General features: G+C 49.2%; 1 protein-coding gene across 1 annotated transcript in view; it reads right to left on the bottom strand.

Moving 5' to 3' along the window:
* Window positions 1–14,826, bottom strand: part of LOC148453948 (radial spoke head 1 homolog) — a 41,408-nt gene that overhangs the window by 1,652 nt on the left and 24,930 nt on the right. Inside the window, exon 6 of the mRNA XM_088461461.1 lies at window positions 13,206–13,277. Coding sequence (XP_088317587.1) covers window positions 13,206–13,277 — 72 coding nt within the window. The remainder of the gene's footprint in view (window positions 1–13,205; window positions 13,278–14,826) is intronic.

Genomic DNA, 14,826 nt, shown 5'->3' with positions numbered 1-14,826 from the left:
GCCCTGTAACTGGTATTGGTGATAGACTAGTGCCGATCCTCTGCCCTGTAAATAGTACTGGTGATAGACTAGTGCTGTTCCTCTGCCCTGTAACTAGTACTGGTGATAGACTAGTGCTGTTCCTCTGCCCTGTAACTAGTACTGGTGATAGACTAGTGCTGTTCCTCTGCCCTGTAACTAGTACTGGTGATAGACTAGTGCTGTTCCTCTGCCCTGTAACTAGTACTGGTGATAGACTAGTGTTGTTCCTCTGCCATGTATCTAGTACTAGTGTACTGGTGACAGACTAGTGCCGATCGTCTGCCCTGCAACTAGTATTGGTGTTAGACTAGTGCTGAGCCTCTGCCCTGTAACTAGTATTGGTGATAGACTAGTGCTGATACTCTGCCCTGTAACTAGTACTGGTGATAGACTAGTGCTGATACTCTGCCCTGTAACTAGTACTGGTGATAGACTAGTGCTGTTCTTCTGCCATGTAACTAGTACTAGTGTACTGGTGACAGACTAGTGCCGATCGTCTGCCCTGCAACTAGTATTGGTGTTAGACTAGTGCTGAGCCTCTGCCCTGTAACTAGTATTGGTGATAGACTAGTGCTGATACTCTGCCCTGTAACTAGTACTGGTGATAGACTAGTGCTGATACTCTGCCCTGTAACTAGTACTGGTGATAGACTAGTGCTGTTCTTCTGCCATGTAACTAGTACTAGTGTACTGGTGACAGACTAGTGCCGATCCTCTACCCTGTAACTTATTGGTGATAGACTAGTGCTGTTCCTCTGCCATGTAACTAGTACTAGTGTACTGGTGACAGACTAGTGCCGATCGTCTGCCCTGCAACTAGTATTGGTGTTAGACTAGTGCTGAGCCTCTGCCCTGTAACTAGTATTGGTGATAGACTAGTGCTGATACTCTGCCCTGTAACTAGTACTGGTGATAGACTAGTGCTGATACTCTGCCCTGTAACTAGTACTGGTGATAGACTAGTGCTGTTCTTCTGCCATGTAACTAGTACTAGTGTACTGGTGACAGACTAGTGCCGATCCTCTACCCTGTAACTTATTGGTGATAGACTAGTGCTGTTCCTCTGCCATGTAACTAGTACTAGTGTACTGGTGACAGACTAGTGCCGATCCTCTGCCCTGCAACTAGTATTGGTGTTAGACTAGTGCTGATCCTCTGCCCTGTAAATAGTACTGGTGATAGACTAGTGCGGATCTTCTGCCCTGCAACTATTATTGGTGATAATCTAGTGCCAATCCTCTGCCCTGTAACTGGTACTGGTGATAGACTAGTGACGATCTTCTGCCCTGTAATTAGTATTGGTGATAGGATAGTTCCAAACCTCTGCCCTGTAACTAGTATTGGTGATATACTAGTACCGATACTCTACCCTGTAACTAGTACTGGTGATCTACTACCGTGTTTCCCCGATAATAAGACACTGTCTTATTTTTTTTTAAGTTAAAAAAAACAGCATAGGGCTTATTTTCGGGGTAGGTCTTATATTAATTAACATTGACAGCAGTGCCCCTTATGCAGGCCCCCTTGTAGAAGTGCCCCTTATGCAGGCCCCCCCTTGCAGGCCCCCTTGTAGAAGTGCCCCTTATAGAAGTGACACTTATGCAGGCCCCCCCCCCCTGTAGCAATGTCCCTTATTGCAGTGCAAGCCCCCCTGTTATTGATCCTCCACCCACCAGTATGGTACTTACCTGACTCGCTGCCGTCCGGGATGTCGCTTTCACTTGCGCGCTGACTGGATCTAACATGAGCCAGCAGGCGTGGCCACACAGGATCCTCAGCGCGCGGGTGACGTCATGACATCACCCGCGCACTGCATGACTGGGAACGCTGGTCTCTGCAGCGTTCCCAGCTCAAAATGAGAATAAGGTAGGTCTTATTTTCGGGGTAGGGCTTAATTTGGACCGGGTTACAAAAGTAAGGGTAGGGCTTATTTTCGGGGTAGATCTATTATCGGGGAAACACGGTAGTACCAATCCTCTGCCCTGTAACTAGTACTGGTGATAGACTAGTGCTGTTCCTCTGCCATGTAACTAGTACTAGAGTATTGGTGACAGACTAGTGCCGATCCTCGGCCCTGCAACTAGTATTGGTGTTAGACTAGTGCTGATGCTCTACTCTGTAACTAGTATTGGTGATAAACAAGTAACGATCCTCTGCCCTGCAACTAGTATTGGTGTTAGACTAGTGCCAATCCTCTGCCCTGTAACTAGTTTTGTTGATAGACTAGTGCCGACCTTCTGCCCTGTAACTGGTGCTGGTGACAGATTAGTGCCGATCCTCTTCCCTGTAACTGGTGCTGGTGACAGACTAGTGCCGATCCTCTGCCCTGTAACTGGTGCTGGTGACAGATTAGTGCCGATCCTCTGCCCTGTAACTGGTGCTGGTGACAGACTAGTCTGATCCTCTGCCCTGTAACTAGTACTAGTGTACTGGTGACAGGTTAGTGCCGATCCTCTGCCCTGTAACTTGTTCTGGAGACAGATTACTCCAAGGACATGCACTATATTACCCATCATGCACTGATACAGCATTCTATTACCCATCTGCACCTGGCACATGCAATGACACAGCACTCTACTACCTATCATGCACCTGGTAAGCAGCACTTTAATACCCATCATGATTCTGGCACGCACGTGCACTAATACAGCACTCTATTACCCATCATGCATCTGGCATGCACTAATACAGCACTCTATTACCCATCATGTATCTGGCACGCACGTGCACTAACACAGCAGTAACACAGCACTCTATTACCTATCATGCACCTGGAACGCAGCACTCTATTACCCATCATGCATCTGGTACGCACGTGCACTAATACAGCACTCTATTACCCATCATGCATCTGGCACGCACTAATACAGCACTCTATTACCTATCATGTATCTGGAACGCACATGCACTAACACAGCAGTAACACAGCACACTAATGCCGCCAGGACCTGTGATTGCTCAGTCTTGGTTAGAACAAAGCCCTCAATAACTGGGTCATCCCTGAGTGTGGAGATGGGACGAGTACTCGCTCGGCCCCGGCTGCTTTTCTTCTGACCAGTCAGCTGTACAGATGGATTATGAGGGCAGTTAGCATCCTGGTCACTCGCTGCTTCCAAACTATTCCTACAGTTTTTAAAGCACTCACATTGTCAACATGGGCAGCACAGTGGTGCAGCGGTTAGCATAGTTGCCTCATAGCACTGAGGTCGTGGGTTCAATTCCCAACAAGGCCCTATCTGTGTGGAGTAGGTATATCCCCCCCCCCCACACCTGTTTTTCAGCATATTTCCACCAGTTACTCTCCTCCCACACTCCAAAAACATACTGCTATCTTATTATCCCTAGTATGTATGTACGTGTGTGTCCTGTGATAGCGAATATAGGGCCTGAATCAGACCCGTTCGCTAGATGTGATCGCTTGCTTCCAGCGTATACAAACCTGGCACACACCCAGCAAGGCAGGCGATCGCACACGGCAAAGCATAACCATGCCCACTATGTCTTGGCGTGAGATCACTTCGTGTATGCAGACGCCCACTTGCGCACGTCATCTCCAGGAAGTGTATGTAACTATCGGTACATCGGGTACCATCGGATGCAAACGCAGTGCTTGTGGTCGATTTTACCCTACCGCAAGCACTGCGAGCACTTCAGAGTGAAAACCCACCAAGTGACATGTACTATGACGCTGCCTGTTAAGTATGCACGCCTCTGAAACAGCGTTAAGTATGCACGCCTGCGTTCGCACCTCCACTCCCTCTTTTCCAGTGGCCTGCCCCTGTCACCACCCACAAACGGCTTGACCTGTCACTCATTCAGCTTGGCTGTCTATGTTGGGCGAGCGAATGCTTCACGATCGTTCGGAGTAGTTTGCACACTGAAATGTTATGCATGCGCACACTGCAAAACATCGCTCACTCGGAGTGATCGCTTGCTAGCGAACAGGTCTGAATCAGGCCCATAGAGTGTGTGTCCTGTGATAGGGAATATAGAGTGTGTGTGTCCTGTGATAGGGAATATAGAGTGTGTGTGTGTCCTGTGATAGGGAATATAGAGTGTGTGTGTCCTGTGATATGGAATATAGAGTGTGTGTCCTGTGATAGGGAATATAGAGTGTGTGTGTCCTGTGATAGGGAATATAGAGTGTGTGTGTGTCCTGTGATAGGGAATATAGAGTGTGTGTGTCCTGTGATAGGGAATATAGAGTGTGTGTGTCCTGTGATAGGGAATATAGAGTGTGTGTGTCCTGTGATAGGGAATATAGAGTGTGTGTGTCCTGTGATAGGGAATATAGAGTGTGTGTCCTGTGATAGGGAATATAGAGAGTGTGTGTCCTGTGATAGGGAATATAGAGTGTGTGTATCCTGTGATAGGGAATATAGAGTGTATGTCCTGTGGTAGGGAATATAGAGTGTGTGTGTCCTGTGATAGGGAATATAGAGTGTGTGTGTCCTGTGATAGGGAATATAGAGTGTGCATGTCCTGTGATAGGGAATACAGAGTGTGTGCCCTGTGATAGGGAATAGAGTGTGTGTGTCCTGTGATAGGGAATATAGAGTGTGTGTGTGTGTCCTGTGATAGGGAATATAGAGTGTGTGTGTCCTGTGATAGGGAATATAGAGTGTGTGTCCTGTGATAGGGAATAGAGTGTGTGTGTCCTGTGACAGGGAATATAGAGTGTGTGTGTCCTGTGATAGGGAATATAGAGTGTGTGTATCTTGTGATAGGGAATATAGAGTGTGTGCCCTGTGATAGGGAATAGAGTGTGTGTGTCCTGTGATAGGGAATACAGAGTGTGTGTCCTGTGATAGGGAATATAGAGTGTGTGTGTCCTGTGATAGGTAATATAGAATGTGTGTGTGTGTCCTGTGATAGGGAATATAGAGTGTGTGTCCTGTGATAGGGAATATAGAGTGTGTGTGTCCTGTGCTAGGGAATATAGAGTGTGTGTGTCCTGTGATAGGGAATATAGAATGTGTGTGTGTGTCCTGTGATAGGGAATATAGTGTGTGTGTCCTGTGATAGGGAATATAGAGTGTGTGTGTGTCCTGTGATAGGGAATATAGAGTGTGTGTGTCCTGTGATAGGGAATATAGAGCGTGTGTGTGTGTCCTGTGACAGGGAATATAGAGTGTGTGTGTGTCCTGTGATAGGGAATATAGAGTGTGTGTGTCCTGTGATAGGGAATATAGAGCGTGTGTGTGTGTCCTGTGACAGGGAATATAGAATGTGTGTGTCCTCTGATAGGGAATATAGAGTGTGTGTGTCCTGTGATAGGGAATATAGCGTGTGTGTGTCCTGTGATAGGGAATATAGCGTGTGTGTGTGGCTTGTGATAGGGAATATAGAGTGTGTGTGTGTCTTGTGATAGGGAATATAGAGTGTGTGTGTGTCCGGTGATAGGGAATATAGAGTGTGTGTGTCCTGTGATAGGGAATATAGAGAGTGTGTGTGTCCTGTGATAGGGAATATAGAGTGTGCGTGTGTGTCCTGTGATAGGGAATATAGAGTGTGTGTGTGTGTCCTGTGATAGGGAATATAGAGTGTGTGTATCCTGTGATAGGGAATATAGAGTGTGTGTGTCCTGTAATAGGGAATATAGAATGTGTGTGTCCTCTGATAGAGAATGTAGAGAGTGTGTCCTGTGATAGGGAATAGAGTGTGTGTGTCCTGTGATAGGGAATATAGAGTGTGTGTGTCCTGTGATAGGGAATATAGAGTGTGTGTGTCCTGTGATAGGGAATATAGAGTGTGTGTGTCCTGTGATAGGGAATATAGAGTGTGTGTGTCCTGTGATAGGGAATATAGAGTGTGTGTGTCCTGTGATAGAGAATATAGAGTGTGTGTCCTGTGATAGGGAATATAGCGTGTGTGTGTGTCTTGTGATAGGGAATATAGCGTGTGTGTGTGTACTGTGATAGGGAATATAGAGTGTGTGTGTCCTGTGATAGGGAATATAGAGTGTGTGTCCTGTGATAGGGAATAGAGTGTGGGTGTCCTGTGATAGGGAATATAGAGTGTGTGTATCCTGTGATAGGGAATATAGAGTGTGCGTGTGTGTCCTGTGATAGGGAATACCTGTCCGTTTGAACGCTATTAAATGGGCGTGCATTAATTAGCCACTGTGAAGGCATAAGCAGCTGAGAGTACTCTCTACGTGTGATGAGGTTAGCAATGTATGAGGAAGGTCAGAGCTGCTGTTATTGTGCCTGAGAGGCTGATGTTACTCCATGTTCCCGATGTACAGAATACGCAGGATTGGAAAGTATTACGGATGTGAGATAGCAGTAGTAGGTGTCTCTATGCTGGCTGTGCTGTGGCTGATGTTACAGATGTATACACAGGACTGTGAGGTATTACAGATGTGAGATAGCAGTAGTGGTGTCTCTATGCTGGCTGTGCTGTGGCTGATGTTACAGATGTATACACAGGACTGTGAGGTATTACAGATGTGAGAAAGCAGTAGTGGGGGTCTCTATGCTGGCTGAGCTGTGGCTGATGTTACAGATGTATACACAGGACTGTGAGATATTACAGATGTGAGATAGCAGTAGTGGGTGTCTCTATGCTGGCTGTGCTGTGGCTGATGTTACAGATGTATACACAGGACTGTGAGGTATTACAGATGTGAGATGGCAGTAGTGGGTGTCTCTATGCTGGCTGTGCTGTGGCTGATGTTACAGATGTATACACAGGACTGTGAGGTATTACAGATGTGAGATAGCAGTAGTGGGCGTCTCTATGCTGGCTGTGCTGTGCCTGATGTTACAGATGTATACACAGGACTGAGGTATTACAGATGTGAGATAGCAGTAGTGGGCGTCTCTATGCTGGCTGAGCTGTGGCTGATGTTACTGATGTATACACAGGACTGTGAGGTATTACAGATGTGAGATAGCAGTAGTGGGCGTCTCTATGCTGGCTGAGCTGTGGCTGATGTTACAGATGTATACACAGGACTGTGAGGTATTACAGATGTGAGATAGCAGTAGAGGGTGTCTCTATGCTGGCTGAGCTGTGGCTGATGTTACAGATGTATACACAGGACTGTGAGGTATTACACATGTGAGATAGCAGTAGTGGGTGTCTCTATGCTGGCTGTGCAGTGGCTGATGTTACAGATGTATACACAGGACTGTGAGGTATTACAGATGTGAGATAGCAGTAGTGGGTGTCTCTATGCTGGCTGTGCTGTGGCTGATGTTACAGATGTATACACAGGACTGTGAGGTATTACAGATGTGAGATAGCAGTAGTGGGTGTCTCTATGCTGGCTGAGCTGTGGCTGATGTTACAGATGTATGCACAGGACTGTGAGGTATTACAGATGTGAGATAGCAGTAGTGGGCGTCTCTATGCTGGCTGTGCTGTGGCTGATGTTACTGATGTATACACAGGACTGTGAGGTATTACAGATGTGAGATAGCAGTAGTGGGTGTCTCTATGCTGGCTGTGCAGTGGCTGATGTTACAGATGTATACACAGGACTGTGAGGTATTACAGATGTGAGATAGCAGTAGTGGGTGTCTCTATGCTGGCTGAGCTGTGGCTGATGTTACAGATGTATACACAGGACTGAGATATTACAGATGTGAGATAGCAGTAGTGGGTGTCTCTATGCTGGCTGTGCTGTGGCTGATGTTACAGATGTATACACAGGACTGTGAGGTATTACAGATGTGAGATGGCAGTAGTGGGTGTCTCTATGCTGGCTGTGCTGTGGCTGATGTTACAGATGTATACACAGGACTGTGAGGTATTACAGATGTGAGATAGCAGTAGTGGGTGTCTCTATGCTGGCTGAGCGGTGGCTGATGTTACAGATGTATACACAGGACTGTGAGGTATTACAGATGTGAGATAGCAGTAGTGGGTGTCTCTATGCTGGCTGAGCTGTGGCTGATGTTACAGATGTATGCACAGGACTGTGAGGTATTACAGATGTGAGATAGCAGTAGTGGGCGTCTCTATGCTGGCTGTGCTGTGGCTGATGTTACTGATGTATACACAGGACTGTGAGGTATTACAGATGTGAGATAGCAGTAGTGGGCGTCTCTATGCTGGCTGAGCTGTGGCTGATGTTACAGATGTATACACAGGACTGTGAGGTATTACAGATGTGAGATAGCAGTAGTGGTGTCTCTATGCTGGCTGAGCTGTGGCTGATGTTACAGATGTATACACAGGACTGTGAGGTATTACAGATGTGAGATAGCAGTAGTGGTGTCTCTATGCTGGCTGTGCTGTGGCTGGTGTTACAGATGTATACACAGGACTGTGAGGTATTACAGATGTGAGATAGCGGTAGTGGGTGTCTCTATGCTGGCTGTGCTGTGGCTGATGTTACAGATGTGAGATAGCAGTAGTGGGCGTCTCTATGCTGGCTGTGCTGTGGCTGATGTTACAGATGTATACACAGTACTGTGAGGTATTACAGATGTGAGATAGCAGTAGTGGGTGTCTCTATGCTGGCTGAGCTGTGGCTGATGTTACAGATGTATACACAGGACTGTGAGGTATTACAGATGTGAGATAGCAGTAGTGGGTGTCTATGCTGGCTGAGCTGTGGCTGATGTTACAGATGTATACACAGTACTGTGAGGTATTACAGATGTGAGATAGCAGTAGTGGGTGTCTCTATGCTGGCTGTGCTGTGGCTGATGTTACAGATGTATACACAGGACTGTGAGGTATTACAGATGTGAGATAGCAGTAGTGGGTGTCTCTATGCTGGCTGAGCTGTGGCTGATGTTACAGATGTATACACAGGACTGTGAGGTATTACAGATGTGAGATAGCAGTAGTGGGTGTCTCTATGCTGGCTGTGCTGTGGCTGATGTTACAGATGTATACACAGGACAGTGAGGTATTACAGATGTGAGAGCAGTAGTGGGTGTCTCTATGCTGGCTGTGCTGTGGCTGATGTTACAGATGTATACACAGGACTGTGAGGTATTACAGATGTGAGATAGCAGTAGTGGGTGTCTCTATGCTGGCTGAGCTGTGACTGATGTTACAGATGTATACACAGGACTGTGAGGTATTACAGATGTGAGATAGCAGTAGTGGGTGTCTCTATGCTGGCTGAGCTGTGGCTGATGTTACAGATGTATACACAGGACTGTGAGGTATTACAGATGTGAGATAGCAGTAGTGGGTGTCTCTATGCTGGCTGAGCTGTGGCTGATGTTACAGATGTATACACAGGACTGTGAGGTATTACAGATGTGAGATAGCAGTAGTGGCGTCTCTATGCTGGCTGAGCTGTGGCTGATGTTACAGATGTATACACAGGACTGTGAGGTATTACAGATGTGAGATAGCAGTAGTGGCGTCTCTATGCTGGCTGAGCTGTGACTGATGTTACAGATGTATACACAGGACTGTGAGGTATTACAGATGTGAGATAGCAGTAGTGGGCGTCTCTATGCTGGCTGTGCTGTGGCTGATGTTACAGATGTATACACAGGACTGTGAGGTATTACAGATGTGAGATAGCAGTAGTGGGTGTCTCTATGCTGGCTGAGCTGTGGCTGATGTTACAGATGTATACACAGGACTATGCAGTATTACAGATGTGAGATAGCAGTAGTGGGTGTCTCTATGCTGGCTGTGCTGTGGCTGATGTTACAGATGTATACACAGGACTGTGAGGTATTACAGATGTGAGATAGCAGTAGTGGGCGTCTCTATGCTGGCTGTGCTGTGGCTGATGTTACAGATGTATACACAGGACTGTGAGGTATTACAGATGTGAGATAGCAGTAGGGGGTGTCTCTATGCTGGCTGAGCTGTGGCTGATGTTACTGATGTATACACAGGACAGTGAGGTATTACAGATGTGAGATAGCAGTAGTGGGTGTCTCTATGATGGCTGTGCTGTGGCTGATGTTACAGATGTATACACAGAACTGTGAGATATTACAGATGTGAGAGAGCAGTAGTGGTGTCTCTATGCTGGCTGAGCTGTGGCTGATGTTACAGATGTATACACAGGACTGTGAGGTATTACAGATGTGAGATAGCAGTAGTGGGTGTCTCTATGCTGGCTGTGCTGTGGCTGATGTTACAGATGTATACACAGGACTGTGAGGTATTACAGATGTGAGATAGCAGTAGTGGGTGTCTCTATGCTGGCTGTGCTGTGACTGATGTTACAGATGTATACACAGGACTGTGAGGTATTACAGATGTGAGATAGCAGCAGTGGGCGTCTCTATGCTGGCTTTGGGCGTCTCTACAATAGATTTGTGATTGCAGTCATTAGCATATTTTTGCAGCAGACCTACGTGCGTAATCGCAGCTGCACTATATAAATAATTTAATAATAATACTAATAATTGTCATCTCCCTCATATCCCTCTCCCTAATGGGTGACATTTATAGACGCTGCTATTGCAGAGAAATATCTGCAAATAAGAAACATAAAACCTTGTATTAATCACTGCGGCCTTTGCCACTACATTTTGGGCACCGGTGCCCTGTTCCGGGGCGATCTGTGCGCTGTTCTTCCTGTAAATATACACATTCATAAAACCAAAGTCCCTCTGTAAGGGAACGCGCAATGTTATTACTCTGATCATTTCTAAATTGGATGTAGTTAAGTGACCGCCGTACGGGATGCCGGCGGTCGAAATCCTGGCACCGGAAACCCGACCTGCGGCCAGAGCACCGTCGCCGGAATCCTGACATCAGATGAGATGCCGAAGTCGGAGTCCGACAGCTGACATCCTGAACTTAAGTATAGAGGACCGGGTTACGGGTCAGCTGTTATCCACAGGGGGGGTGCTGGGGTTAGGTTTAGGCATCATGGGGAGGTTAGGCTGCACGCAGGGGGGTTAGGTTTAGGCACCACTGGGGGCGGGGGTTAGGCACTAAAGAGGAGGGTTAGGGAGCGGGGAGATAGTTAGGGTGCAGGAAGGGAGGGTTAGGGTGTGAAGGGTTAAGTTTAGGCACTAACGGAGAGGGTTAAGGTGCAGGAAGGGATGGTTAGGGGGTGAAGGGAGGAGGGTTAGGTTTAGGCACTAACGGAGAGGGTTAGGGTGCAGGAAGGGATGGTTAGAGTTAGGGGGTGAAGGGGGAAGGTTAGGCACTAAAGGGGGATGGTTACAGTTAGGGTGTGGAGGGAGGAGGGTTAGGTTTAGGCACTAACGGGGACGGTTAGGGTGCGGGGTGAGGGTTAGGATGCAGGAAGGGATGGTTAGAGTTAGGGGGTGAAGGTTAGGTTTAGGCACTAAAGGGGGATAGTTAGGTTTAGGCAATAACGGGGTGGGTTAGGGAGCCGGGAGGGGGTTAGGATGCAGGAAGGGAGGGTTAGAGTTAGGGGGTGAAGGGGGGTGGGCTAGGTTTAGGCACTAACAGGGAGGGTTAGGATGCAGGAAGTGAGGGTTAGGGTGTGAACAGGGAAGGGTTAGGTTTAGGCACTAACGGGGAGGGTTAGGGTGCAGGGAGGGAGGGATAGGGTGCAGGAAGGGAGGGTTCGGATGCAGGAAGGGAGGGTTAGGGTGCAGGGTGAGGGTTAGGGTGCAGGAAGGGAGGGTTAGGATGCAGGAAGGGAGGGTTAGGATGCAGGAAGGGAGGGTTAGGATGCAGGAAGGGAGGGTTCGGATGCAGGGGGAGGGTTAGGTTTAGGCACTAACGGGGAGGGTTAGGGTGCAGGGTGAGGGTTAGGATGCAGGAAGGGAGGGTTCGGGTGCAGGAAGGGAGGGTTAGGGTGCAGGAAGGGAGGGTTAGGATGCAGGAAGGGAGGGTTAGGATGCAAGAAAGGATGGTTAGGGTGCAGGAAGGGAGGGTTAGGGTGCAGGGAGGGAGGGTTAGGGTGCAGGAAGGGAGGGTTAGGATGCAGGAAGGGAGGGTTAGGGTGCAGGAAGGGAGGGTTAGGGTGCAGGAAGGGAGGGTTAGGGTGCAGGGTGAGGGTTAGGATGCAGGAAGGGAGGGTTAGGATGCAGGAAGGGAGGTTTAGGGTGCAGGAAGGGAGGTTTAGGGTGCAGGAAGGGAGGGTTAGGGGGTTAAGGGGGGAGGGTTAGTTTAGGCACTAACGGGGAGGGTTAGGGTGCAGGAAGGGAGGCTTAGGGTGCAGGGAGGGAGGGATAGGGTGCAGGAAGGGAGGGTTAGGGTGCAGGGAGGGAGGGTTAGGGTGCAGGGAGAGAGGGTTAGGGTGCAGGAAGGGAGGGTTAGGGGGTGAAGGGGGAGGGTTAGGTTTAGGCACTAAAGGGGAGGGTTAGGGTGAGGGTTAGGATGCAGGAAGGGAGGGTTAAGGTGTAGGAAGGGAGGGTTAGGGTGCAGGGTGAGGGTTAGGATGCAGGAAGGGATGGTTAGGGTGCACGGTGAGGGTTAGGATGCAGAAAGGGAGGGTTAGGGTGCAGGGTGAGGGTTAGGATGCAGGAAGGGAGGGTTAGGGTGCAGCGTGAGGGTTAGGATGCAGGAAGGGAGGGTTAGGATGCAGGAAGGGAGGGCTAGGGTGCAGGAAGGAAGGGTTAGGGTGCAGGAAGGAAGGGTTAGGGTGCAGGGAGGGAGGGATAGGGTGCAGGAAGGGAGGATTAGGGTGCAGGAAGGGAGGGTTAGGATGCAGGGTGAGGGTTAGGATGCAGGAAGAGAGGGTTAGGATGCAGGAAGAGAGGGTTAGGATACAGGAAGGGAGGGTTAGGATGCAGGAAGGGATGGTTAGGGTGCAGGAAGGGAGGGTTAGGATGCAGGGAGGGAGGGTTAGGATGCAGGAAGGGAGGGTTAGGATGCAGGAAGGGAGGGTTAGGATGCAGGAAGGGAGGGTTAGGATGCAGGAAGGGAGGGTTAGGATGCAGGAAGGGAGGGTTAAGGTGCAAGGTGAGGGTTAGGATGCAGGAAGGGAGGGTTAGGGTGCAGCGTGAGGGTTAGGATGCAGGAAGGGAGGGTTAGGATGCAGGAAGGGATGGTTAGGGTGCAGGAAGGGAGGGTTAGAGTTAGGATACTTACTCAGCCCCTGTGGAGACTCTGAGCATTGGGAGGTTGCTGTCGGTAGTTTGACAGCCGGTCTCCCTTACCCTAGCCTTTCTAAACATGTAGCAAGCAGAGATGTGTATAAATGTCACCCGCTGTGCCCGCTATGTATAGTATTCATCCTACACGTAAAGAAGAAGCCATGTGTTATACATGTGATGCTGAAATGTGTAGATACGTCATAGAGAGGTTCTCAGATCCCCAGTTACCTGCTCTGTCTGTATGTAGGCTCCATGCTGCTCACAGCCGCTGTCATAGACGTATCTCCCTGCTCCGAGCATCTATGGAGGGAGAGAGAAGGAGGGGATGAGAGACCCAGGACAGCACCTGGGAGTGTAAGAGACCGGTCTCCCCTATAACAGAGATGACATTATATATACACACTGATCAGTAAGTATAATATATAGGGACAGAGAGTGTACGTCGGTGTGGGCTCAGGGCTCATTGCAGAACACACCAGTGAATGTGCGGAGCAGGAATATAGTATTCCCTGCACAATGCAGATGCTGTGTATACACAGGGCCGCTATGAATGACTCATTCTGGGATAAAACAGGGTAATGAAGACACAATGGTCCTGATTCTGAGCCAGTGACTGAGGGCCTGACATCAGAGGGATCTGTGCCGCGGGTTCGGATGGCAGAAGACGTGCTAGTACCGCAGAAGCCAGCTGTTGTAGGAAAACGCCCACTGCCGGCTTCTCAGATCCGCTGCTTGCATCAAGACGCCTCACTGGATAACATCGCAACCATTCTGCGGATCAACGGGCATCTGAGTAACCCTAAGGTGTCTCAGTGCAGCATGGCTTGTCCCCGGGCACAGTTACTGCTCTTTTTACCTTTACCCCAAGCTCAGAATCAGGGCCGTGGTTTTTAGACCTTTGCCCAACCAGAGGACCCCATGGGGATGAGGCTGGCTCCAATAAGCCCCGGCTCTGTACACACTTTGGGTCTGAATCTAAGTTGGATGCAGCAGCAGCCGCATCTGAGACTTTTGGCGGTTACACCTCTGCGACTATATGCAAATGCCGCTGCGAAGCCCCTCCCTGGTGTACAGATGTGCGTATGACTGTGACACCCACTATGACCATCCATAGATGATGTATTAGTGCTGGGTGCTGCTTTACACACCACCGTGGCCGCTCCACCAAAAACTGCACCAGTCCTATGGCAGGTGCAGATTATCCATCTGTCTATGGCCCCCTATGTGAGCGGATAAGCAACTGTGTAATACACCATATCAGTGACACGCCCCCAACACTCCCATAACACGCCCCCACACTCCCATAACACGCCCATAAGTCACACCATATCAGCGACACTCCCCCAACACTCCCATGACACACCCCCTACACTACCATAACACGCCCCCAACACTCCCATAACACACCCCCTACACTACCATAACGCGCCCCGACACTCCAATAACACGCCCATAAGTCACACCCTCTCTGTGCCTCTGAGGAGCCACCTCCCAGGAACGTCCCTGACACTCCCATAACACGCCCATAAGTCACACCCTCTCTGTGCCTCTGAGAAGCCACCTCCCAGGAACGCCCCCGACACTCCCATAACACGCCCATAAGTCACACCCTCTCTGTGCCTCTGACGAGCCACCTCCCAGTAACACCCCCATAACACGCCCATAAGTCACACCCTCTCTGTGCCTCTGAGGAGCCACCTCCCAGGAATGCCCCCGACACTCCCATAACATGCCCATAAGTCACACCCTCTTTGTGCCTCTGAGGAACCACCTCTCAGGAACGCCCCAACAGTCCCATAATACGCCCATAAGTCACACCCTCTCTGTGCCTCTGACTAGCAACCTCCCA

Source organism: Taudactylus pleione, unplaced genomic scaffold (assembly GCF_031769625.1).
Source record: "Taudactylus pleione unplaced genomic scaffold, aTauple2 ptg001056l, whole genome shotgun sequence".
Classification (NCBI taxonomy): Eukaryota; Metazoa; Chordata; class Amphibia; order Anura; family Myobatrachidae; genus Taudactylus; species Taudactylus pleione.
This window is presented reverse-complemented; position numbering and strand designations above follow the sequence as displayed.